The sequence below is a fragment of the Onychostruthus taczanowskii genome, unplaced genomic scaffold, assembly GCF_017590055.1.
Source record: "Onychostruthus taczanowskii isolate IOZ18803 unplaced genomic scaffold, ASM1759005v1 scaffold8, whole genome shotgun sequence".
Taxonomy (NCBI): Eukaryota; Metazoa; Chordata; class Aves; order Passeriformes; family Passeridae; genus Onychostruthus; species Onychostruthus taczanowskii.
The window spans coordinates 10,137,170-10,161,429 of NW_024505892.1; the positions used below are offsets into that span (position 1 = coordinate 10,137,170).

Here is a 24,260-nt window from a genome sequence, read left to right on the forward strand (position 1 = left end):
AGGGATCAAATATCAAAGCATTTCCAGAGTTCAGGCTGGAACAAAAAAAAAATCAAATATTAAAAATAAAAATATATTTTTAAATGTTGAATTATTAATAAATTCTGTCAAGCTGAACTATGGTAAGTTTATTCTAGCATTAAAGGTGTTGATCATTTTAAAATAAAGAAGATGACACACTCCTATCCATGTGAAAATATTTTATTATAAGAAGTCACATTCCAACTTTTTCCAGCTCTGGACCTTCCCTTTGCCAATACACAAACCTAAAGAAGAAATCCTTGTTCCTTGGAAAGTCTTCCCAACGATCTCCATTTTATTGGTAGATTCTTCGTGGCTCATGCAGAACAACACCACCCTCCTTCATAGCTTTCTCAAATTCCTGAATCTTGTTTAAAAGATAGACACAAATAAATACAAAAGAAAGCCAGCAGACTTAAATATCAGTGGGAACATGTTATATGGAGGGCCAGAGGTTAACAGCCTCATAGAAGCATAATATCAGGAACTGCAGCTTGTCAAAGCCCTTCTGAATGTTGCAAGGAGGGATTGTCAAGCCACATAAGAAAATTAAAGGTAAAGAGAAGTAAAATTAAAGCCTATATAGGAAAGAAGGGCCAATGGGGTAAGTAGGTGGGTACTTGCCGAGTCACAACGGTGTTCCCAGGGGATAATGGCTTTAAAGTTCACGAAGTTGATTCCTGCTTCCAAACAGCGCTGTGCCATTACACGGCCAAGGTTTCTGCATGCAGCCACTCCCTTGGGACTGTACAAGTGTCTCTTTATGGCCCACTCTCGGGTAGAGGCAGATAGCACAACATCCCCATTGGAGCGCTCGACAAAAGCTTCTACGTAATGCTGTGTCCGCTCAAGCCGTAATCTGAGTGCAGGAAAGAAGTAACAGAGGATTAGAATGTCTTTTCCAGAGGACAGAGTCAAATGCTTAAATTACTCCCTTTAGGAAATAAAATTGATTGTATTAATATATTACATTACAAGTTTTGCTTAGTAAGACACTAAACAGGACTCATTTTGGGAGGAAAGGGTTAAAAGCGGAAGAATATCGAGGAGGATTCTCTCAAGTGTCCTTGCAGCTGGGAATGCTAAGTCCTGGAGAAGAACATTGTGGGAAACCCCACATATTATGTCTACTGCTGTTTATCCTCTGACTGTTTTGAGAAGTAGAATCTCTGTGTAGAGATAACACAGGTGTTCAAAGAGCCTTGGAGGCTCTCTCCTGGACATGCTTGAGCTCCCTGTTTTGACAGACAGATCATCAAAGCTCAGAGATGACAAAAAACACAGGGGAGACCATAGCATGATGGTAAACCTAAATGCCCTTAATAAATGGGTGCCAACTGCAGGCTCACCAGCTGCACAGACTAGAACTAACAGTGCCTGCATTCCCACCTGAGTCTCCACCTGGGTGTTCCTTTGGGATCCTTCAGGTAGCAGGGTAATGAACTAAATGTACTCTTTGCATTTCAGCCTTAGTTTTGCAGTCCTTCCAGCGTCCTGCCTGTGTTGACTCACACAACTCCTGTTGCTAGCTCAGAAGAGTGAAATTCCAAGAGCAACTTCTCATCAGTTACTCAGGGCCACAGTCCTGTGTTGCCTCAAACCGGCACATGCTCCAAACCAAGCACTGTACACCTGCACAATGTGGAAGAGATAGATATATGGGGAACTGCTTCAACAGAAATGGAACTTTGGGGTCACTATGCAATCCTTTAAAAGCTTGAGCTGCACAGCAGGTGTTGAGATCTGACACAGCAACTTGTTGAGATCTGCAAGTGGGCAGAAAGTACCTCATAAGCCTCCACACATAACAGTAGAATATTTATTAGGAGAAACTATTTCTTATTGCACTGAGAAAGTATCAGCTTTCCTGAATGGGGTTCTCCCCACAAAAGCAAAATAAACGCTTTGAAATGCCAGCTTAAAATGAACTTATTTTCCAGAGGACAAGTAAATTAAAACAAAACAAAACCCACAAACATAAAACAACTCCAAACAGACTATTGTGGTGCCTCAAATAAAACCACGAAGCATGGTAAGCACAGAAGTGAGAGAATCCTAAATTAAAAAGCTGTTGCTTAAGCAACATTACTGTTGCCTTAACAATAGATGGAAAAATCTTGACCGCACATGCTTTCATGTGTGACTAGTCCACTCTTCTCTGAACACAGAGGATGCCTGCTGATTAAGAAACACTAATGTCCTAACTGATTCAGCAACCCAAAATGCACATTTTGTATGTGGGTTTCTGGGGTTTGTTTTGTTGGTGGCTTTTTGGTTTTTTTTCTTTTAGAGTCTTCATTTTTGGCAGTAACTTCCTGACTTACCTGTGCCAGAACTCACGCTTTGGCCATGTTGTCTTCCAGCCACGCTCCTTCCTAGCCAGGGCCATCTGCTCCAAGTTCCGGGGATTTCTATTAGTGAAGTTTGGGGCAACAACCTCATTTTCACTTGTGTCCACTTCAGTCTCAGTTTTGACACTGGCTGTAGTTGATGCAAAACGAACACCTTGGGAGAGAGCAGATAAAAAAAATCAAAGATTAAAAAACCAGTAGTGCAGACAGTAGGACGGATACGGTACAGAATGACACAGCTGACAGAAGTCAGCAGAGCAGAATCATCTTGCTTTTATTTTTTAAGCACTTAACAGATGAATGACAAGACCTCAACCTGTTTCCCCAATTTATGAGGCCAACTGCAAGTATACTAACGCCATTTTTAAACTCATATATAAAAATATAAACTCGCGCGTGACCAGGCGATCCCTAGATCCAAAGCTTTACAAAACACTGAAGTACACAAGAAACCAGAGACAGCGCTACCAAACAACAAGGTATAACCCTTCATCCTTGGCACGGCACAACCGCCAGGAAAGCGGAGCGCGGGGGCCGCGGAGCCGCCGCCGGAAAAGGGCGGCACGGTGAGCCCTGGGCTTACCCGCTGCACGGAGCCCGCCGGCCGCCAGCAGCAGGCGGCTGCTCAGCGCCATGGGGAGCCGGACCCACCACAGCGCCGGGCGGCCGCCGCTCCCCTCGCTCCGCTCAGGGACACCCGGGCGCCGCCATGCGCGAGGGGCGGCGCTTCCCGCGGAAGCAGCCGCGGGAATTCCGCCCGCCGGCGGCGGGGTCAGGCGGAAGCGCCGGACGCGGGGTCGCCCTGCCGGCTGAGCCACCCCGGCGCCCGCAAGCCCGGAAAGGGCGCCTGAGTGGTACTCGCGTCTCACAAAACAGAGCAAAAAACACTGCCCGACTTGGGGGTCATCTTTTAACTTTTGCCCGGAACGGGAACGGAAGAGGGACCAAGGCGCGGAAAGGAAAGGGGAGTGGGTAAAGAGCAACAATAGGTGTTTCGGGAACTACCATCATCCTGGTTTAGGTTTATTTCCTTGTGCTCCTGCGGCACAAAGGTACAGCAGAGCTTCTCTGCCTTCTCAAAGCATCCTGCTGCAAGCATGACCACGCAGGAACCTTACTTTGGAGCTGTATTTAACTGCTGTAGTCCTGAAAATGCTTTTGATGAGCCATCTAAGAGCACATTGTATTGAAAGGAGGATGAAGGCCTGGTGAGACCCGGGCACCAGCTGGCAGGGGAACTCTGGGCACTGCCACAGCAGCCAGGTACAACTGTGGGGGTGGAGGCTGCTCCTGGCCACACGAGGTACCTGCCTGTCAAAATACAAGAAGCCTGTTCACACCATGCCCTGCGAATCGTTACATACTCACCCTGGGCCTTGCAGGTTTCCCCTCTCCCCATCACTCCCTGAGGTTTTCCCTCAGACTGTAGCAAGTTTTCCCCCTGTACTACAAGCAGCGCCACTTAACCTGGCCACAGAATAGTAGGATAACGGGAACTGTTACAGCTCACAGACCTTGAAACCATATAATGGTGCCATTATCAAGTGCAATCACAGTCATGACTTAGGGTAATTCCTATTAGAAGTGTTTTGCCTAAAGTATCAGCTTGAATCTCAGTTTCTCCAGGAAGCAGATCTTCAGCTTCTTCACCTTTTGCCATCTCAGAACCCAAGACTGGTCTCAGAATTTGCAGCCTTCCCCCAGGACTCGGGGTACAATCCCGAGCAATGGGTAACGTGTTTGAGAAGGGCAGTTACGGCCAGGCATGCCGAGGTCCCCACTAGGGAAGCTGGGTGCTTCCCAGGGCAGGGCAGGTCTCGCCATTCCCGCGCCCATTCTTTGCCCCACCACCGGCGGGACTCCACGCGCCTGCGCGCCCAGGCCCGCGACACTTTCTAGAAGCTCGTGGAAGCGCCCCGGGCCCGCCCCTTCTCTCGGCGTCTTTGTTCAGCGGCTCCCGCCAATCGCGGCTCGAGGCCGGGCGGTGCCGCGCCCCAGGATTGGACAAGCCCGGGATGCGGCTCCGCCCCCGCGGGGCGTGCCCCTCCCCACCGCCCCCGCGCGTAGCGGGGCGCGTTCCCAGCGTGCCTCGCGCCGCCCCGGCCATCCCCCCTCTCCGCGCCCTCCCGTCCCTTCCCTGTGCGTGTGGCGCCGCGCCCGGGCGGGAAGATGTCGACGATGGAGGGGCCCCTGGCGGTGTTCGGCGAGCGGACCAGCGGCGACACGGTCCGCACGCAAAACGGTAACGGCGGCGCGCCCCGGCGAGGGCCGGGGGAGCGGGGGGGGGGAAGGGAGGGGCAGCAAGGAGCGAACATGGCGCGGCCATGGTCGCCTCGGCCATGTGCTCACCCGCCCCGCTCTGCCCGGGAAGTGCCGCTCCTCTCGATAGATTCCTGCCGTCCCGGGCCGCTGCTGCCTGCAGGGAGGGAGTAAAGGGAGGATGGAGGGAGGGGGGCAGGCTTGCAGCAGTGTGAGCGGCTTGCAGCAGTGTGAGTGGCGACGCGGCCCCGCGTCCCCCTCCCTCCGTGCCGTGCCGTGCTAGCAGCACACACCGGGCCACGGCGGCTGCTGCTCCTGCTGCAGGGATCGCTCTGCCCCGTCCCGATCACCTAGGGCCTAAGCCTGCAAGGCCTGCGGAGAATTCTTTTGGGGAACGTCCCCGCCCACAGCACAGGGAATAAGCTGCTTCGGAAAGTGGGGAACAGCCTCGAAATGCGTGTCTGTAACTGCTTCTCAAACACGTTACCCATTGCTCGGGTTTGAACCCCAAGTCCTGGGGAAGGCTGCAAATTCTGAGGCCCATCTCAGAGTCTGAGTAGACGAAAGACAAAGGAAGAAGCCAAAACTTGCTTCCCGATCAAACTGGGATTCTTTCGTGTAGCTCTGATGGTACTTTAGGCAGCTACTTAAAATTTACGAGCCTTGTTTTAATTCAAGAGTGAGCTTCTACGTGATAATGGCACCTTTGGTACAAAGTTGTTTCTTCCAGAAAGCTGACATTAATCCGCCTTAGCAAAAGAAATTGTTGTGTTGCTTGAAGGTTTCAGAGTTATAACTGTTCCCATTTAACTACCACTTTTTCCATTTCTAGATTAAGTGGCTATGCTTGTGGGATAGAGAAAAACTTGCCATGGTCTGAAGGAAAAGGTTGATTGTATCTTTTTCCTATATGAAAATGGCAAAACAACCTTTAAATGAGCCAGTGTTTTAGAGGCTTTGTCTTGTTTTGGTAGTGACTCACAGGTCACTTTTCGGTGACTTAGTTGCAGAAGTAAATGTTTTGTGTCAGTCACAGGCCTGATAAGGACCAGAAGATGTTTTACTAACTGATGTGTGGTGATGCCGATGTTCTCGTCTGCCCAGAACTGAGGACTGAATGCGAGCTTGCTGCAGTGAAAAGCAGCAGTGCTACCAGCCCCTCCTGATCTAACACCACTGCTCCTCTGACCTCAGTCCTGTCCTCCATCTTACCCAGACAGCAGAGAAAGCATTCTTTTTTGGGTCAGTCAGTTTTGCCAGATTAGTTAGCTAAACCAGCTAGAAGGAAGAGTGAGGTTTGGCGCAGATTGTATTTTTTTGGTAGCAGCAAGCTTAAAAAAGTAAGGTAAAGCTTCAGGTTAGTTAGGCTGAAATATAATGCTAGATTACATCACTTGTCACATTCCTGACCTGTTGTTTCTTGGCACTGTTCCTTACAAACCTCAGAATCATCTTAAAGCTGGGAAGATAAAACTTGTTTTTTCTTACTTCTTTCCTGTATTCAGTTACTGCTGCATCTGCTATTGCCAATATTGTGAAGAGTTCTCTTGGGCCAGTTGGTCTGGATAAGATGTTGGTGGATGATATTGGGGTAAGTAATGTTACTTTAAGAAGTGTCAGGAGGACTTGTATTCCTTTGTAAAAGGAATCTTAGTTCCACTTAGTGTGCTTGTAGGCCTAATGTGTCTGTTTTATCCTGAGAGGGGTAGGGGAACTGTGGTAAAATTGAGTATTGTGTAATGTGTATTACATCATTTTAGTTTAATGTATTGTGGTGGTAATGTATGTGTTACATGTATTTAATTTCTGTAGGTAAGTCTTTGTAACCACTTAAAATACTGGTCAGATGGCAAGAAGTGAGTTTCACCACTTAAATCGTGTTTAACAGGTGCTTACTTGTATATCCTAGTCTCCACATAAGGAGAAATAACAAAAGAATTTCAAGTAATTAATAACAAATTTTTAAGCAATATTTTGTATTTTAAAATATTTCAAGTAATTGAAGAAAGTTTGTCATTTTCTAGGCTTATGTAATAAAATACTGTGTTGGAGGGAAGTCATTGCATGGCTACTTATCCAGTACTTGTAAAATGTTTGATGAGTTTCTGCACCATAAAGGGTTTTCTGATCAAAAGAAAATACAGATTCTGCACTGGTAACATTTCTGTTGCTAGAATGGGACTCCACATTAAAAAGAAGGAAGGTTTTGTTATAAATAGTTATTTTATGGGCAATCACAAAGGATAATTAATTTCTTTCTGTATGAGCATTATGAAATGCAACAGTGAAACTGTAGTAGAAATATACATCATATGCATATTTGATTTCTGAAAATTAGGACGTGACCATTACTAATGATGGTGCAACCATTCTGAAACTGCTGGAAGTGGAACATCCTGCTGCAAAAGTCCTTTGTGAGCTGGCAGACCTGCAGGACAAAGAAGTTGGTGATGGGACCACCTCAGTGGTATGTAGCAAGTTTTACAGGCAGATACTTCAAAAGTCAGTGTTTAGATTTGGTGTTTTCCTAGATGCTAGTTTCCATATGCAAAGTGGTGCTCCAGAAAGGAATTTGCTCACTTCTGTTTCATTACTGATTTTTCCTATCCTTAAAGTTGGTCACAGAGGCCGAATTTAGGTTTTTAGTTTTTAACAAATGCAAGAAGTGAAGTATGAACAAGGATACTGAGTGTTGAAAACTTAACTGAGACTTTAGATACCTTGGTGGGAGTTGGAATTAGGTAGCTCTCACCTCACATCAGAAAATGGTCTTAGTTCTGCGTTGCACAAGGTAGTTACTTTGCTTCTGTGGAATGCACATATTTAGTGTTTGTATTTCAAACAGGTAATTATTGCTGCAGAACTTCTCAAAAATGCAGATGAGCTGGTGAAACAGAAAATTCATCCTACCTCCATTATTGGTGGATACCGACTTGCCTGCAAGTAAGAAACTGATACAGTGGAATTTCAGCATTTTGTGACTGCATTAATATAGGCTTTTTGGCACCAAGTGGAATATGGTGGTTTGTTGCAGGGTTGCTGGGGTTTTGGTTGGTTTGGGTTGGATTTTCTTGTGGGTTTTCATTTTTTTAAATTGTATTTCTGTAATCACATAAAGGAATGACAGTCACATTACTGTCCTTGGAGAGCAATTGATTTTATCCCTTTGTTCTTGGAGGTAACATTTAGAAGAGCTGAAAACGTGTAAGTTTTTGTCTTTTTGTGGGGGTGATTCTTTACTAGTATATTTGTCTTTATTTTACAGGGAAGCTGTTCGCTACATCAATGAAAATCTTGTTATTAACACAGATGAGTTGGGCAGGGAGTGCCTAATTAATGCTGCTAAAACATCAATGTCCTCGAAAATCATAGGAGTGTATCCTTTAAATTGATCAAGTGAGTGAAGTGAGAGTGATTGATTAGAGAGCTTTGGTAGCTAGGCTAGAGTATCCTTGGCAGCAGTTTTTATGAACGTGACACAACATTGAAGCTGTTGTGTTTATAACAGGTATTGTGACCTGGCATAGGAAAGCATGTTCAAACTCTTCCCAATTTATTTAAATCTGGGTTTGCACATCATGATAGCTTTTAAAGGATATTGTTTCCTAACAATTGCTTTGCTTGTTAGGGAGACTAGATAAAGAGTTGTGTGAATAGAATAATGTGTTACAGAAGTACCTGGGAGTGAATCAGAGGAAAGGAAGTTGAATTTTACTCCATGGGCACAGAAAAACCTGCATTTTTAGCTTTTGTGCAGACTGACCATCGGATATGTATTTTTCTTTAGCAACAAAATGTACGTAAAATGCAGGTTTCATACTAGTCTGTCATAATTTCCTACCAGTGTTTCAGCTTTTAGAATGACTCTTTCCTTTAAGAAAGTGGTAAGGAGAGCTAGCACTTACATGCCTTTCTGAAGCTCTTTTTGGGAAACTTAATTTGGGCGCTGTCAGTTACTTCTGTTCATGGTTTGTTTTTTGTTTTTTTCCTCTTAAACATAATACTAGTTTCCTTCTTCAGTTTTAACCTTAACAGCCGCTCAGTGATGGTGATTTCTTTGCTAACATGGTGGTGGATGCCGCACTGGCAGTTAAATACACAGACCAGAAGGGTCAGGCTCGGTACCCCATCAACTCGGTTAATGTTCTGAAGGCCCACGGCCGCAGCCAGAAGGAGAGCATTCTCGTGAACGGTTACGCTCTGAACTGCGTGGTGGGCTCTCAGGGTAAGAACAGGCTGTGTTGCAGAAATCTTCCCTGTCACCTCTGTCCTATTTGTCCTTCTGCATCGCTCTCCTTACTGGCTGTGTTCATTGCAAATCATGTGGGTTTTCAGTTCCAGAACAATTTAACAAGAACACAAAATACTGCACTTCACCAGTGTTTCTTAGACTAGAGCCTGTTAGCTAGCAGTGATCCACAAAGTGGTGGTGAGTTGCTGTAGTTTCCCTAGATGAGTGTCAGCAAGGTAGCACTGTGATCTGGTGGAACTTAAACACTTCCCTTGTGGGGAGCCACTGCCAGGTTTGTGGGGAATTGTTCCATTTAGCAGAGCTGTGATTAGGTCACTTAGAGGATGTGAGACCAATAGGTCAGATTGTCATGGTCATTCACATTTTGGGGAGGTATGTAAAAAAGGTAAATCGGCATTTTTCTGCAGTAGGGCAGAACTGGTGGTGGAAAAGCAAACAGTAATCTGAAATGTGAAAGTAATGTTAATTTTAATCTCTAATGCTGACTTGATGTCCTGTTAAATTGATTTGACAAAATCCTTCTTGCTTATTTTTCCTCATCAGGTATGACCAAGAGAATAGTTAATGCAAAGATTGCATGCCTTGACTTCAGCCTGCAGAAAGCAAAAATGAAGCTTGGTGTTCAGGTTGTTATCTCAGACCCTGAGAAGCTGGACCAGATAAGGCAGAGGTGTGTAGAAGCTTGAATAACTGAGGTTAGTGGGGTTTCACAGGCTTGATTTGGTCTCTTCAGTTGAGGTGGCTCAATCTAATTTTGGCTGAGAGCAAGAGGTAAAAAATGTTTTGAATGTTAACATTTCCCACCAATACCAAATAGTAATGGAAGAAGTCTTCACTTCTGGAGGCAGAGCTAGTGTTAAGTCAGTTTTCAAGAAATGCCAGTGTGTTTGTGCAGTGGTCCATTCTTGCAGAGCTCTGCATTAAGGTTTCAGGAAGTTGGCTGACAAGATGTGATGGTATATTTTTTAGTATCTTTTTATAACTTTGACATTAATCTTTGCAGAGAGTCAGATATTACCAAAGAAAGAATCCAGAAGATTCTGGCCACTGGTGCCAATGTGATTCTCACCACTGGAGGTATTGATGATATGTGTCTGAAATACTTTGTTGATGCTGGAGCAATGGCAGTACGGAGAGTTGTAAAAAAGGACCTTAAGCGGATTGCTAAGGCATCAGGAGGTATGTCTATGTAAGAAAAACTGGTTTATAAATCTATTCTTAAAGCAGAAGCTGTTGTTAAGGTATTTCTTAACTCATTTTTAAAATACTGGTTCTTAACATTAAAGGTCAGGATGAGTAAAGCTGAGCCACTTTATAGCTTTACTGTTGCTTTTAAGTGACCTTTGTCAAAGTAGTATTGTAAGACTTGATTGTTGAATGGGGAGGAGTGGGAGGAGAAGAAGCTGCCTTGCACTGTGAAGACTGGCCTTTTGTGGAAATAGGAGCCATAATCTGTGTTTATTTAGAAGTCTTTATTATGCATGCATTCATAAGCCTCTGTTTAGACAGTTAAGTACATTGTTTAGATAGGTCAAGACGAATGAAGAACTCCTAAATCACTGAATCATACTTTGAAAAAATTCTGGTGCTGTACATATTTTTATCTGTCAGTTCTTAAATGTGGAAGAAAATGTTTTCATTGTGGTAAAGCATGGGAACTTGTACTGGCTGTGAAAAAAAGAAGTGCTGTAAAAGTTGAATAAAAGGAGCAGTTTATCTGTTAGAAATAGTGAATTGCTGCCTGACAACAAGAAGCATTGTTTAAGAAAAGTCTATTCAATAGAGGTCTTATTTCTGCTTTTCTTTCTGTACACCTATTCTGGGAAGTGGGCAAAGGATGATGTGCCGGAATTGAATGTTAACTTCACTTTTTTTTTTGTTTGTTGAAGCAACCATATGTTCAACCCTTGCAAACCTGGAAGGTGAGGAGAGTTTTGAGGCATTAATGCTGGGACAGGCAGAGGAAGTGATTCAAGAGAGAATCTGTGATGATGAGCTGATTTTAATCAAGAAGTAAGGATCCTTTTAAAAATACTGAATGTTGTATTTGTTCTCTACTAAGTTTGAGATAAAATTCCATTTATTTACTTCATGCTTTCTGAGTGGTTGGAGTAGTTATACACATGGGAAAATAGTTATACACAAATCCAGTGCAAAGTAGAGGTGAAAGTATCAGTGTTTAATCTCTTCTGCTGGAGCTGGATACATTTTGTGAACTGCAGTATATGAACCAATTAGATTGCTAGGCAGTTTTTACTTCAAATTTTGTTTATAAACAAATGTTTCTAAACTGGCTTCCCTTTCGAGATAGTAAAGGGAAATAGGTACCATCTGAGTAATTTCATCTGAATAAAGAGGTGTGAGCTAAATCTTTCCATTTGTAGTGAAAGACCATGTTCAGTTGTGCTGCTGTCACTGCTGTCTGGTACCTGAAGACTTAAATATCAATTCATTTAACAAGAACATGCTTTGGGTAATAACTTTTCCACTCCTTCAGTATGCCTTCTGGGCGTTCATGTTCCTGTGGTGTCATTTGAGCATGAATGACACACTCTGCCCATGGCACTTGTGTGTCAGCTACATGTGACAGTCTTTTCTGTAACATTAGCAGTCATTAACTTACTTGAGGGCTGTGCAAAAGGGGTCTTTCTTACTATCTAAGTACGCTTTCCCCTCTTCAATGGCAAAACATCTGACTTTGACAGGTAGCTTTCTTTAAAAGATTAAAATTCAAACTAGATGCACACGTTAGAAATTAAAATGGTGACTAAGTTACAATGTGTGTATCCTGCAAGGGAACGTAACAAGGTTAAGATCTTCTTTTAGATGTTGAAATAATGAGGCTCAACTGAACTCTGCTTCAGAATAAAAAATTTACCAAGAAAAATTTTAATCTAGATTCCATTCAACACAGCTAGCTGACTTCTGATTCCTTTTCTTCTTAGTACAAAGGCTCGTACTTCAGCATCGATTATCTTACGAGGAGCCAATGACTTCATGTGTGATGAAATGGAACGATCTATACATGATGCTCTCTGTGTTGTCAAAAGGGTTTTGGAATCCAAGTCTGTTGTCCCAGGTGGTGGTGCTGTAGAGGCAGCACTTTCAATATATCTTGAAAATTATGCAACTAGCATGGTAAGTCTTGCTCAAAGAAGCAATCGTGTGTATGCATTAGACTTGCATAATGAATCTCCAAGCATTTATTTTCATCTACTAGAAGTAATTTCTGTGGTTCATGAAAACATAATCATCTTACAGAATCAGATGGTTCTTTAAAATGGAGGGTATGAGTTAATTCTTTCTCCCATAATTAGATTCTGTGGTTCTTTGACCCAAACACAGGTTTTGCATGTGAAAACCCCTACTTATTAGTGCTGTTCTTGATTGTGGCTGTATTTTTTCCTCTCTTGTAGCTATTGGTTTAAAAACTTTTTTCCTCTTTCTAGGGATCACGTGAACAACTTGCAATAGCAGAATTTGCGAGATCCCTCTTAGTAATTCCAAATACATTGGCAGTAAATGCTGCTCAGGATGCCACAGATCTTGTTGCGAAGTTGAGAGCATTCCACAATGAGGCTCAAGTTAACCCAGATCGCAAAAATCTGAAATGGCAAGTATCTGTCTGGTAGAAGGCTGGTAAAAGTGATGTGTGTTGGTGACTAGAAGGAAAATTGTTCTCCCAGTTTACTGAACTGTGATTCGCATAGTTAACATACTTTTTTTTTTTTAATCAGTGAATTCCTTTGCCCCTGCCCTTCAGTTGTGTGTATGTATTACTGTAATGAAGCAGTAGCTACCCAGCATACTCCCAGCTGTATTTCTACTGTTTATCCCTCTTCACCTGACAGCATTCCTTCTTTGCAGGATTGGTCTTGACTTGATCAATGGAAAACCTCGTGATAACAAGCAAGCTGGTGTCTTTGAACCAACCATGGTCAAAACTAAGAGCCTCAAGTTTGCAACAGAAGCTGCAATTACTATTCTTCGAATTGATGATCTTATTAAACTGCACCCGGAAACTAAAGAAGAGAGAGGAGGGTGCTATGAGGATGCAGTTCAGTCTGGAGCACTTGAAGAATAACTTAGGCTTTATTTATGTTTGTTTCACTTACACTTCCCACTCTTATAACTAAAATGTTAATAAAACAAGTGGTTGAATGTTGCTGCTATTTTCTTGTGAACAAACTTAATTTTTGAAAGCAAGGTTGGTTCTTGCAGTGAGAATTTAGGCTCTAGAGTGTGTTAACTAGTGTGCCTGCAGTAACCACTGACCTCCTACTCGAGTCAGTGGTTAAGTGTCAAAAAGTAATGGTGTAAGCTTCTTTACTTTTAGGCAAAACAAACAAAATGTGTTGTTAAAATGTTATTAGAAGTTTATTGGTAAAACGTTTCAAAGCTAGTTTACACTAGCTGTTCATTCATTCCCTCACATTTATCTCTCAACGCACATGGCTATTCCCATTCCTCCTCCTATACAGAGAGCAGCAACACCACGTTTCCCACCAGTTCGTTCCAGTGCATAAAGGAGAGTTACGAGGATGCGACAACCAGAGGCGCCCAGAGGGTGGCCAAGAGCAATAGCTCCACCTTGTACATTGATCTAAAAAAGAAAAAAAGCCAACACAGTCAACATTCACCTGGCTTAGCTGATTTTCAACATAAATGACTTCACTGGGATCTAGCCCTTAATTATTTGTGAGCTTGAAACCCCAAGCCTCACTTCATACAACAAAGTGCATATGAATGCAACAGCTGGTTATAATCAGTACTTCTGCAAGAGTGCTATCTTCACTCTGAAGATAGGTGAATTTAGGGAGAATAATACCATGCTTTTTGCCGTCACTGAAAGAATACTGTGGCAAATACAAATTGCAGCAGCAATTTCAAATTCTGAATTAAGTATGCTTGAACAGTTGCCTAGATATGTATAAAAATCCACTGCAACAACACTGGAACTTGTTCAGCTGGGAAACTGCTAGCACAGCCAGCGGACAGAACTGTGTGAGGAAATGCCTGCTGGGGCTCCCACCCTATTTGCTTACACCAAAGGCACTGCAAGAGAGCTGTGTTCATCCTTAAAATCCACATGCACAGTATGGGATGAGTTTGAATTACAGGAGGCAAACTAATGCCAGCCTACAAATCATTACCTTTTCTGGATTCACTTTCAGTTCTTTTGCTATCGCAAGAGATAGTGATGCAAAGGCTTCATTAATTTCAAACAGGTCAACTTGTTCCAGACTCCAGCCAGCTTTGTCAATCTGAGAAAACAGTGCAAATATGACCTTATTATCTTTTAGCTCTTCCTTAGCACCAGAGGAAGCTTTTCAAGATGCAAATTGTGTGATTTGAAGCTACCACTTTAACAAAGTAGAAAGAAAACAATGTTTTCAAGCCAGTGTTGATGACAGAATTCTTGAAGACTACAGGCTTCAGTGTCAGACAAGTCAGTACAATGAGCTGTAATAATGCTGGCTGCTCATAAAAATCTTGACTAATTTTACACGTTGTAGCAGTGGTGGTGCAATTGTAAGAATCAAACTGTACCTGGTGCCCTTACTACAACAAGCACTGGATTCAGAAGCAGGCTTTAACAGATTAAAAACAATTTTTTAGGACACAGTCTGACTCCATTAGGGAGTCTTTATTAACAGAGACTTTTACACAGGAAATAGTGAGGTGTCAACCATTAGTGATCAGTGCCACATCTGATTTGTCCAGCCTCTCTTGCCTTTACATTGAGAGGTGGCACTTTAAGCTTTTCACAGCTGACTATTCTGGAAGATGGTTTGGCTCATGTTTTCACTTGAGAAACCTGTGTTGCAATTGCCTACTCTGGTACAGGCTTAGGCATGTTTCACATGTGTACATGTTTACTTCCAGTCACTTTGTTTCTAAGAGCAATACTTGATCAGCAGAATCATCACCACTGATGTTTCGCAAGGCTAGGCCAGACTGCCGCACCTCTGAGGCTACAGTCAAGGAGGAAAGCCTTTTTCTATAGATAAAATAGACAGTATGGAGTATCCCATTCTTGTGGGAAAAGCTTGGGATACACAATGTTATTGCAACACTTAATGTATAACATAGTTATTCTCTTACTATAACATGCTACTCTAAAATTCTGAAGTGATAATACACGATTTGGTAACACACATTACAAAGTTTAATCACAGAATCACAGAATGTGCTGACTTGGAAGGGACCCATGAGGATCATCAAGTTCATCTCTTACATAAATGGCCCATAAAGGGATTGAAGCCGCAACCTTGGTGTTATTAGAACCATGCTCTATGAAGTAGTGTGCCTTTTTTCATAGTATATATACAGTTGTAAGTACAGCTTGTCTGTCTCACAGTTTATACTGTAGTTTAAACTGTATTGTATATGCAGTTACTGCACCCTTCATTTAAAAGAACAGTTTGAGAATCTGGTAAGAAAAAGCTTTAGCATTACATCTGATTTTCTTGTCAAAAGCCACAGAGCTTGGGTGAGTTCAGGTCAGACCTCCACATCACCAGGACATTTCAGAGGTGAACAAAATAAAGCCTTTCCACAGTATTAAAAAAATAAGGAACATTAAAGCAAATCTGTTCTTAGCTCTTTTCTTGCTAAGCTTTAACAAATAATCAGCTGGGGCTGCTATGGGTTATGGATGTATTAGCAAGCAGTGTGGTACCAGCAGGGCTGCTCACTGGGGGTGAGTCCTGTAGACTGACCACTGAGCACATCAGTGGGTGCAGTAATGCTCTGAGCACGTTAGATGTGGTTTTTGGAATGCACCTTCCTGTTCAGTTACACCTGAAAGGAATCCACTTTGTAAGCTCCAAGCTTTTTACAGACCAAACTGAAACACAAAGGGCACTGTCCCATTTGCTAATGCAGATGGCACTCAGTGGCCCTTCCCTCAGTGTTCTACTATTGCAAATACATTCAGGCAATGATCTGAAAATTAACCTGGCCAGACACAGCATCAGAACTGTATCACCGAATTAGGTTAGTTACACACATGCCTGAAATTTGATCTTCAGCCTCCTAGGTTATCTAGGTACCTTTCCACAAACCTGACTAGTTTATGCTCTGAAGTCCATTTATACACACCTCCATTGGGGTTTTCTTTTCCCAACAAGTAGGTACTAGCTTCGTAGCACTAGGATTCCTAATCTTATATACTACACTATTTTGAGTCTGTTTTTCACATAGTTTACTTTTTTCCTACTAAGTTTTCTTTAGAACAGGGCAAAACCAAGACATGGCCAGAAAACAAAAAGCAATTAAAACCAAGAGTTTTAGCATCATGGATACATAGATAAGTGATTACTTACAGCTTTCCTTATTGCTGAAATGGGCCCTACTCCCATAATAGATGGATCTATACCTGTCTGAGCCCAAGATACAATCCGAGCCAAAGGCATAAGACCTCTCCTAGCAGCTTCTGATTTCTTCATTAGAAGAACAGCTGCAGCTCCATCATTTAAACCTGTGGAATAACAAGCAAATTGTATGTATTTGTTGGACTTTATGGCTTTTACTGTACCACTTTCTCCTGTTTGCATAAAATCACAATCTAGACAAAACAAAAATCACAAATAATTTACTGCTTTAGGTTGGTACTGCTCATAGCAGCCAAGTCTGTTCTCTGCCACAAACACTTGAAACTATATTGCTGTAAATGTGGCACATTTGTGATTCTATTTAGAAAGCAGCAGGTGGAAGAATTAAAATCTGAAAAAGAAGTATATCAGACTTGTTAGGCAGGCTTTGAAAGGGGCAGCATAAGGCCACAGAAAGATGTTTAAAAGCTGCTTGTGGCAGTCCCACAGGATTAGTTTTCAAACATGAATTGTTAAGTTTTCCACTGACCAAACCTGCAGTGTCAGAAACCCTTAGACAGTTTTAAAAGGAAATATTCCTTCCAGCTTATCAAATATTGCAGTTATTGTCCAAACTTTAGTATTGTTTCATAGAAAACAAGGAAACAAAAGATGACTCTGTAAAGAAATCCCCCACCACATCTAAAATGGAGTTCTACCTGCGTTGTCAAACACATTGCCATTTCCTGCAAAGCAGTGAACACACAGCAGCCACACCCCTTGCAGACACCCTGCCTTGAGCCACAAGCAGCTACTGTTCTTTTCCATGTCATTTAAGTAAGATGGACCAACCTGAAGCATTAGCTGCTGTTACTGTCCCAGTTCCATCTGTCAGGAAACAGGGCTTTAACTTTGCCATTGTTTCCAGGCTGCTCCCATGTCGAGGGTGTTCATCTATTTTAACTTCTATAGGACCTGCAAAACAGAGCATTATCCTCACCAGATTGCCTAATCACACAAACACATCTCAAACAAAAAGACAGCAAAAACAACATGCTGAGTGGGAATATACACCATATTCCTTTCAACCAACAAGGCATTCTTACTCTGGAGACAGCTGCCAACTCAAGGCAGTTTAACAAACAGCTGTAACCCTCCAGGTCTTTCTAGGAGGGCAGACAGCTCAGGTCTTCTATAACAAACACTAGCTGTCTAGTTGTGTAAAAGTCAGTTTCATTCTAGCTGTTCCTAACCCAATACCTTCTCTTTCAGCAGAAGGCTGTATTTCAATGATACTTCTAGTAATCTCGTTACAAAGAATAGCCAAGTGTCATTGAATATTATCATCTAAACTGGTATCTTGAAATAGTTTGTAGCCAGCCTAATGCCAGGACTTTTTCTGCAGAGTCTGTTCAATGGAATTGTTGAAGAACTGATTCTTGATTTCTTTTTGGAAAATTTGTTTTTGCACGTACCTCACAAGGAGCTGGGGAATTTCCCTGCTCTAGAAACAGACCTTGGCTCAAGCACTGTAATAGGTGTGTTTATATCCCTCACAAATCTAAAGAGAAACATACCCATCATATGTAACCTGACTACGTATTAACTAGTAACCCTAATTATTGTCACTCTGTATTTCACTAGGTGGGCAAGGTTTGCCAGATCAATATGACTGTTTTAAGTTTGGTGCAGCAAAAATCTTAAGAAAATGAACAACACTGATTTTGGTACCATATCCAAGCCTACGTTAAGTCAGTGCTTTGTCTAGATTGTTATTCTATCTCCAGTGAAACACACTAGTACTGTTCGCAGAAAGCTACACTGAGATATTCCACATTTGCATTGCTTCTCGCTTATTTAAAACATAACATGAAAGCTGAAGAAGAGAGCAACAGGCCAGATGCCAACAAAAAGGCTGTGTAAGTGGGAAACCATCCACTGATTACAGGAGACATAGCAGAAAATAGATTTTTTTTCCTTAAAATCAGCTCTCATTATCCATTCGTACCTACCTTTTTTTGAAGGTACAAGAACAGGAACAATTTCTTTTGTAAAATAGCCAGCTTTCTGTGCTGCCTCTGCCCTGTTTTGTGACTCTACAGCAAGCTGGTCTTGTTCCCCTCTGCTGACTTGCCACTTCTTGGCCACATTTTCAGCTGAAATGGGAACAAAATGCAAACCACCATCAGGAAATAGCAAAATTTTAAGTTGCAAAATAGTAAGCACAAATGTAGTCATTAATGTTTGCTGTAGCAAGCACCTGAGTTCACTGAACAGTTTTCATTCTGACTTCCTCATTTTGTTTACTCATGATTTTCTACTGGATTTTCACTTGAGGGTGAAAATTTCTGTGTGGGATCTCCTCCCAGATGATATTATCAAATTAAATACAAATGCAAACAAGCTTTTGTAGTTTATTGCTTCTCTGAAGTACTATGCTCAGATCTCCCTACAGCCACTCCAGGAAAGGGAACAGTTCTGAAGTCACTCTGTTTCATAAGCAGGGTCTGGAAAAGCAGTTGGCTGACCATGCCAACCAGGGTGCAATAACCTGAAGCTGCAGAACCACACATCTCCACAGGACACTTTACGTAACTCCCCCCCGCACTGTAAATCTGTGCTGCTAAATGCTCCAGTTACATACAGGGATTGTTTTATTCATATTTTTAATTTCTCAGATGTAGAAGACGTGCAGAGAGATTAGCTCACACAGAAGAAAAACCCAAAGCAGCAGCTTTACAAACAAAACAGAAAACGCCTCCAATGCCTTTCAATAGTATGTATTTCTCTTTCTTTCTTTTCCATGACTACAACATAAGGACAGCTTGAAACACGTTATTTGTAACTTCAGATTTCTGAAACTTCCTGTCAATGAATTCTTGCAGTTGATAATTTCATTTTATGGACTGTCATCACTTACCTGTTATGCCCATGTGATACTGATAAAAAGCATCTGTAAGGCCATCAAGGATTATAGTGTCCTGCAAGGAAGCCTCTCCCATTCTGACCCCAGCTCGCATGTGAATGACATGAGGAGCCTGCAAAAGCGTATTTTGAAAGGAATGAGATGTTCACATCTCCAGTACACAATTCAGACACACCACTGCAGAGACAGAGCCCTGCCTGGTGGCTGGAGGTACCCATCCCAAACCCTGGCAGTCTCTCCAGCTGCCCGCTCTGCCTGTCCCTCCAGAGCCTGCCAGCTGGCATGCCATGTGGCCTGTGCATTTCCCTAGAGACCATCACACTGCAAGTGTTGTTTCCTCTCCACAGACCAAATCTATCATTCCTGGGCCACATGCCTGTAGCTCTCCCATCTTACTAGCCTGCTCCAGGTAGTTCCCAATTGCATTCTGCTGTCAGGGAATGTTAACATCACTTTCAGCACAGGCAGCTGAGCCCTGGCAGAAGAGGCCATCCGTTTCTTGGGAATCAGATCACCAGCTCAGACCCATTCCTGAATACAGCCTTGGGATGAACAACTTGAAATAAAACTGCTTTGCTTTCTTTCCAAGCTCTAATTTCTTGGCAAACAATAACATTTTCAGTTATTCCTTCTCTGGGCTTCTTGCAATACAAAAACCCTGTCTATTGTGATATGTCACAGGAAAATCATTCACCACAACAGGGTTAGATGGAAATGAAAATGGAATTTTAAATGCAGTGTGTGTTTGCAGGGCACCTTTTCAGCAGCTGCAGTATGAAGTCTTTTTTTAAGAGGCTGAAGTCAACTGTTGCACCTGTAAATTCGTTCGCAAGCACAGCGACCCTTTCGACCCTCCAGGTGCCAGCCTGGAAACGCCGGGTTTCAGCATCGGGCTCTCTGCTCCCAGGACAGCAGCACAACGTGAGTCTAACCCTCTGCTTTACCTTGCTCATACTTTCCATGCCCCCTGCGACCACGACGCTGGACTCTCCCATCAGTATGGACTGAGCAGCCAGACACACCGCCTTCAAGCCTGACCCACAGATCATCTGGCAGCTCCAGGCAGGCACGGAGTACGGGATTCCCGCTGCCACGCTGGCCTGCCGGACGGGGTTCTGGCCAGCACCTGTGGGAACAGGCAGCATTTTGCTTTTGTCTGTTCTTAAAAACACAAACGCCTGCCTTGTCACTGTTCATAATACCCCGATTCCACAAAAATTGAGAGCTAGCTCCTACTTTGAGCTGGTGGGTAGAGAAGTGCCCAGCAGTAGTCTCTAAACAGATAACCTCTTTCATTTATATTAATCAATAAATACCTGCTACTGATAGTTTTATATCTACAACTCTGCTTTTGATGCCAGGTCAGAGGAAACACTACTTCAGATCAGCCCTAGCCTGTTGTATGTGTAGAATGAGAAATCATTTAAATTGCTACTTTCTGAAGAGTTTCTTTTTGACATCTTCTGTACACCACCAGCAGTTAACTTTCCCTGAAAGTTCATACGGAAACCAAAAGCACAACTATGTACAGATGGACCTGAAAGCTTCCAGTCTTTGTTGTGATCTTGATGGAGATAAAAGGAGCACTATATTCAAAGAAAACAGTCTTCATCTGCATCTCCCCAGGCCAAAGCTCTTTGTACACAAAGAAAAGGACAAGGAGAGCACATCATTCAGCAAGCTGAAAATAGAGAGGAATCTGAATCATCTTTAAGACAAAAAGATATATTTCCTTCCTCCACGTCTAAAACACAAAGCTGCCTATGATTCTACTGATTAAACATTACCCTGGAAAAAGCAGGAGCAAGTTCAAAACAAACAATTCCCTGCCAGTTACATTTTCATTAAATCAAAATATTTGTCTCCAAACAAGTTGCATCACAAGATCTTGCAGGTCAGTCCTGCAGACAAGCACAAATGCAGGCCTAGCTCTCAAAATCTCAGTTATCATTACTTAAGATGTTAAATTCAGCAGCTGAGATGATCAAGGTGAGAAGAATGCTGTAACAAAGAAACTGACATTCACACATAGCTGTTGGCTACTTCAGGGATTTAAAAAACCCGAACTATCCCCCACAACATCCTTTCCAAAAACCCATCTTTCGGTCACCCAGAGCGTATGGAGAAGCAGCCACGATGACTCTCAAGTCTTTTGTTAAGGAACCGTGCTCCCAATGGCAAGGCAAAACGCCCTGGAAGGTGAAACCTGAGCGTCTCCATGGGACAGCCCCGAAGAGATGCTGCCGCGGGCGGAGCGGTCCCGCCGCCGGCCCGTACCTGCGGTGAGGACCTGCCCCAGGATCACCTCCGACACCTCCTCGGGGGCCAGCCCGGCCCGGCGCAGCACCTCCCGGATGGCGGCGGCGCCCAGCTCGTGCGCGGGGAGCGACGACAGCCCGCCGTTGAAGGACCCTGGCGGAGGGGACACAGAGGGACAGCGCTCAGCACCCGGACACCCGCCCGGCCCCGGCGGCAGCACCCGCCACCTGCCGCTGCCTCACCCACGGCGGTCCTGGCGGCGGACACGAAGACGACGGGATCCGCGCTCATGATGGCGGCGGCGGCGGGCGCGGAGCGGAGCGGAGCGGAGCGAGACCGAGCGGAGCGGCGGCCGCGGCCGGAGCCAAAGCGGAGTCGGCGCCGGTCCCGCCCCTGGCCCGCCGGCGGGCGGGGCGGCAGCGCGGAGCCCGAGCCGGGGATTCGTCGCCGGGCTCCTGAGGACAGCGCGGGGGCCGGGCGGGCGGTGGCGTGGTCCGGCCGCCCCCTGAGGCGATCGATGGGGCGGCCTTGGCAGATTCCTTCCCGGCCCCTTCCCCCCCCTTCCCCTTCCCCTCCCAGGAGCGGAGCGGCTCCGCCCGGCGGGCCGGCGCTGCCGCGGCCGGGCACTTCCCCGTGTCCCCGCTCGCACAGCCGCTGCCTGCCAGCTCCGTCTGCATTATTTATTCACAAAACAAAGCGTGCTGGTCAAGTGCTCTCTTGTCATATTGTGGCTTTAAGGACAGTTTGTTTATTTCATGACGGCATTTCTTAGGATCTGCGTGAGCAGGGAGAAAGAATAATAATTTGAATAAATCTACACGAAACTGCCTATCGCTGGTTTGATCTGCTCAGCAACTGATGCACAGAGATTACCAACACCCTTTTAATATTTTTAATATTTTAATGTTTAAAATTATAATTTAATATTTTAATATTAAAATATTCTAATATTATATATTTTAAGATTTTTATTCTTTTTTCTAATTTCAGCAGAAGCCTGACATCTATATTTTATACATACATACATACATACATATATATATATATACATACACACACACACAAACAGGTATCTTGCTTATTCACAGATACCTGGCCTAAGGGATATGCCAGCGAAAGAAGCAGCTGCATTGAATTTGCATCTGAAGGCCAAGAAGATGGTTAGAAAATGTGCTGTTGCTCCTACCTTAGCTACAAAGTCGGGAGGCTGGTTTTTTTTCTGTCCAGGTAGTAAAATTCTGTAGTTTTCACAGAGAGAACAGAAATACAAATTAAGTCCTAAAAAGCACACAGCATGTGATGACAAACACTGACAAACATAAATGTGGTTATATATGCAGTGAATGCACCTGTGGTACATCCTGCATGTTGGCTAATCCGAACTTGGCAGTATTAAATCTGCATCTACAAAATGCATCTGAACCTTCTGTGAGGGCACAACAAGCAACAGGAGCACTACGATCCCTGAGTTGGATTCTTCTGACTCCTATCAGCCTCTACTCTTGCTTTAAAATGTAAAAAACCCTACAGCATTACTAGATAGGGATAAAAATCCTACTTCAGCTATGGAAAGCAAGATTGGCCTAGATTTCACCAATAGCTCTGTTAAATCATGCTGCAGGACTCAAAATGCATTCCTCCTTTTAGGTATTTTGGTCTTTGTGAAGGATAAGGCCTAAGCAGAAAACCATGTGTTCTTCAGTTACTTTGGGGTTTCCAGCTTTCAGCAAGAGATGAATCCCCTCAGATATCTTCAGGAAAGGAAATTGCTGGAAAATCCCGCAGGCAGCTAAATGCTTAGGCAGATTGATGTACCAGTCTCCTAAGATGATGCATTAAAGGATGCATTAATTTGCAACATGTATGCAGCACTGCTTTTCTTTAATGATGCTGTGCACTCGGAGAAGCTGATAAAACTGGCAAAAATGTAAGATTAAATCTGGAGTGGAAAAACATGTTTTGCGTCTTTTCAAAAGGCTATCACTAAGCAAATAGTAGAACTAACATAAAAGCAAAACTCAGGAGTGTAGGATTTTAAGCAATACAGTGATTGTTTTAGAAAAATATTGTACAGTTCCTGAGCAACCCTGCATGACTGAATGTAGTCCCTGCACATTTTCAAAATTCAGTAGAGAGTAAGACAGACATATGAGGGCAGCACCAAGTGACCTCGTTTATCAACTGTACCATACACCAAAATGTCATTCTTAATGCAACATTTGACTGCTTACAACTTAAGACCATTGATGGAAATACAAAGTCAATAATGTGAGATGAGCTCAGATTAAATGTCAGCAGGTGCTCAAAGTCCACAACTGACACTACATCAGAAGTTATCCTTATGAACAGGATTCTTTTGAATTTAAAACTATACAAATATTGAATTGAACATGAAGTGAGGTTTCAGCCCCTTCCCTCCCCAAAGTTCACAAGCAGACAGAAAAAGTTCAAATATGAATCAGCCTTAGGGCCTTCAGGCCAGCTCACCCCAGTGACTGACCTGCTGCACCTTTGCTCTCAGCCCCAACCAGCAGAACAGTTTTGCAGCTCAACATTAGTGACAAACCAGGCTGTGAGGTTGGGGCACCCAAAAACAACAGAGATGAATTTTATCTTGGTATGTCTATCAGGTTTGCAGTATTCTATTTAACTCTGCTTGGATGGTGTCCAAGGTTGAGATCCAAAAGCACAAAAGGGGCATGTAATGTAGCAAAATAATGTAGCAATCACAAAAAGGCAAATAATTATGAAACATGCATGGTACAAATCAAAGTTAAGTTATTTAAATGCAGAAAAAAACACTGAATGGGAGTAGGCAGCTGTGCTTTTAAATTCAATGTAGTTAATGAGCAGCCTAATACTCAATAACAAACTAC

At 43.3% G+C, this 24,260-nt stretch overlaps 3 protein-coding genes and 1 non-coding gene across 4 annotated transcripts; 2 read left to right on the forward strand and 2 right to left on the reverse strand.

Moving 5' to 3' along the window:
• Positions 1 to 185: 185 nt before the first annotated feature.
• On the reverse strand, positions 186 to 3,113 carry MRPL18 (mitochondrial ribosomal protein L18). Its single transcript, XM_041423620.1, has 4 exons — positions 2,956 to 3,113; positions 2,346 to 2,526; positions 646 to 880; positions 186 to 388 (listed from the first exon to the last, which is right to left on the reverse strand). The coding sequence occupies exons 1-4, from the start codon at positions 3,005 to 3,007 to the stop codon at positions 317 to 319; spliced, it is 540 nt and encodes a 179-aa protein (XP_041279554.1). The 5' UTR covers positions 3,008 to 3,113; the 3' UTR covers positions 186 to 316.
• A 1,323-nt stretch (positions 3,114 to 4,436) lies between these two features.
• On the forward strand, positions 4,437 to 13,055 carry TCP1 (t-complex 1). Its single transcript, XM_041423618.1, has 12 exons — positions 4,437 to 4,614; positions 6,137 to 6,222; positions 6,970 to 7,098; positions 7,477 to 7,574; positions 7,897 to 8,007; positions 8,675 to 8,856; positions 9,427 to 9,553; positions 9,887 to 10,062; positions 10,773 to 10,896; positions 11,829 to 12,021; positions 12,333 to 12,496; positions 12,751 to 13,055. The coding sequence occupies exons 1-12, from the start codon at positions 4,542 to 4,544 to the stop codon at positions 12,965 to 12,967; spliced, it is 1,680 nt and encodes a 559-aa protein (XP_041279552.1). The 5' UTR covers positions 4,437 to 4,541; the 3' UTR covers positions 12,968 to 13,055.
• LOC121346326 lies at positions 5,430 to 5,565 on the forward strand. The gene has a single exon (XR_005954064.1). It is a non-coding gene; the product is annotated as a small nucleolar RNA SNORA29 (small nucleolar RNA).
• Positions 13,056 to 13,241: 186 nt separating the features above from the next.
• ACAT2 (acetyl-CoA acetyltransferase 2) lies at positions 13,242 to 22,040 on the reverse strand. Its single transcript, XM_041423619.1, has 9 exons — positions 21,627 to 22,040; positions 21,403 to 21,537; positions 20,070 to 20,251; positions 19,120 to 19,237; positions 18,212 to 18,355; positions 17,052 to 17,174; positions 16,212 to 16,366; positions 14,037 to 14,147; positions 13,242 to 13,486 (listed from the first exon to the last, which is right to left on the reverse strand). Exons 1-9 carry the CDS (start codon positions 21,673 to 21,675, stop codon positions 13,319 to 13,321), a joined length of 1,185 nt encoding a protein of 394 aa, XP_041279553.1. The 5' UTR covers positions 21,676 to 22,040; the 3' UTR covers positions 13,242 to 13,318.
• Between the last annotated feature and the right edge of the window lie 2,220 nt (positions 22,041 to 24,260).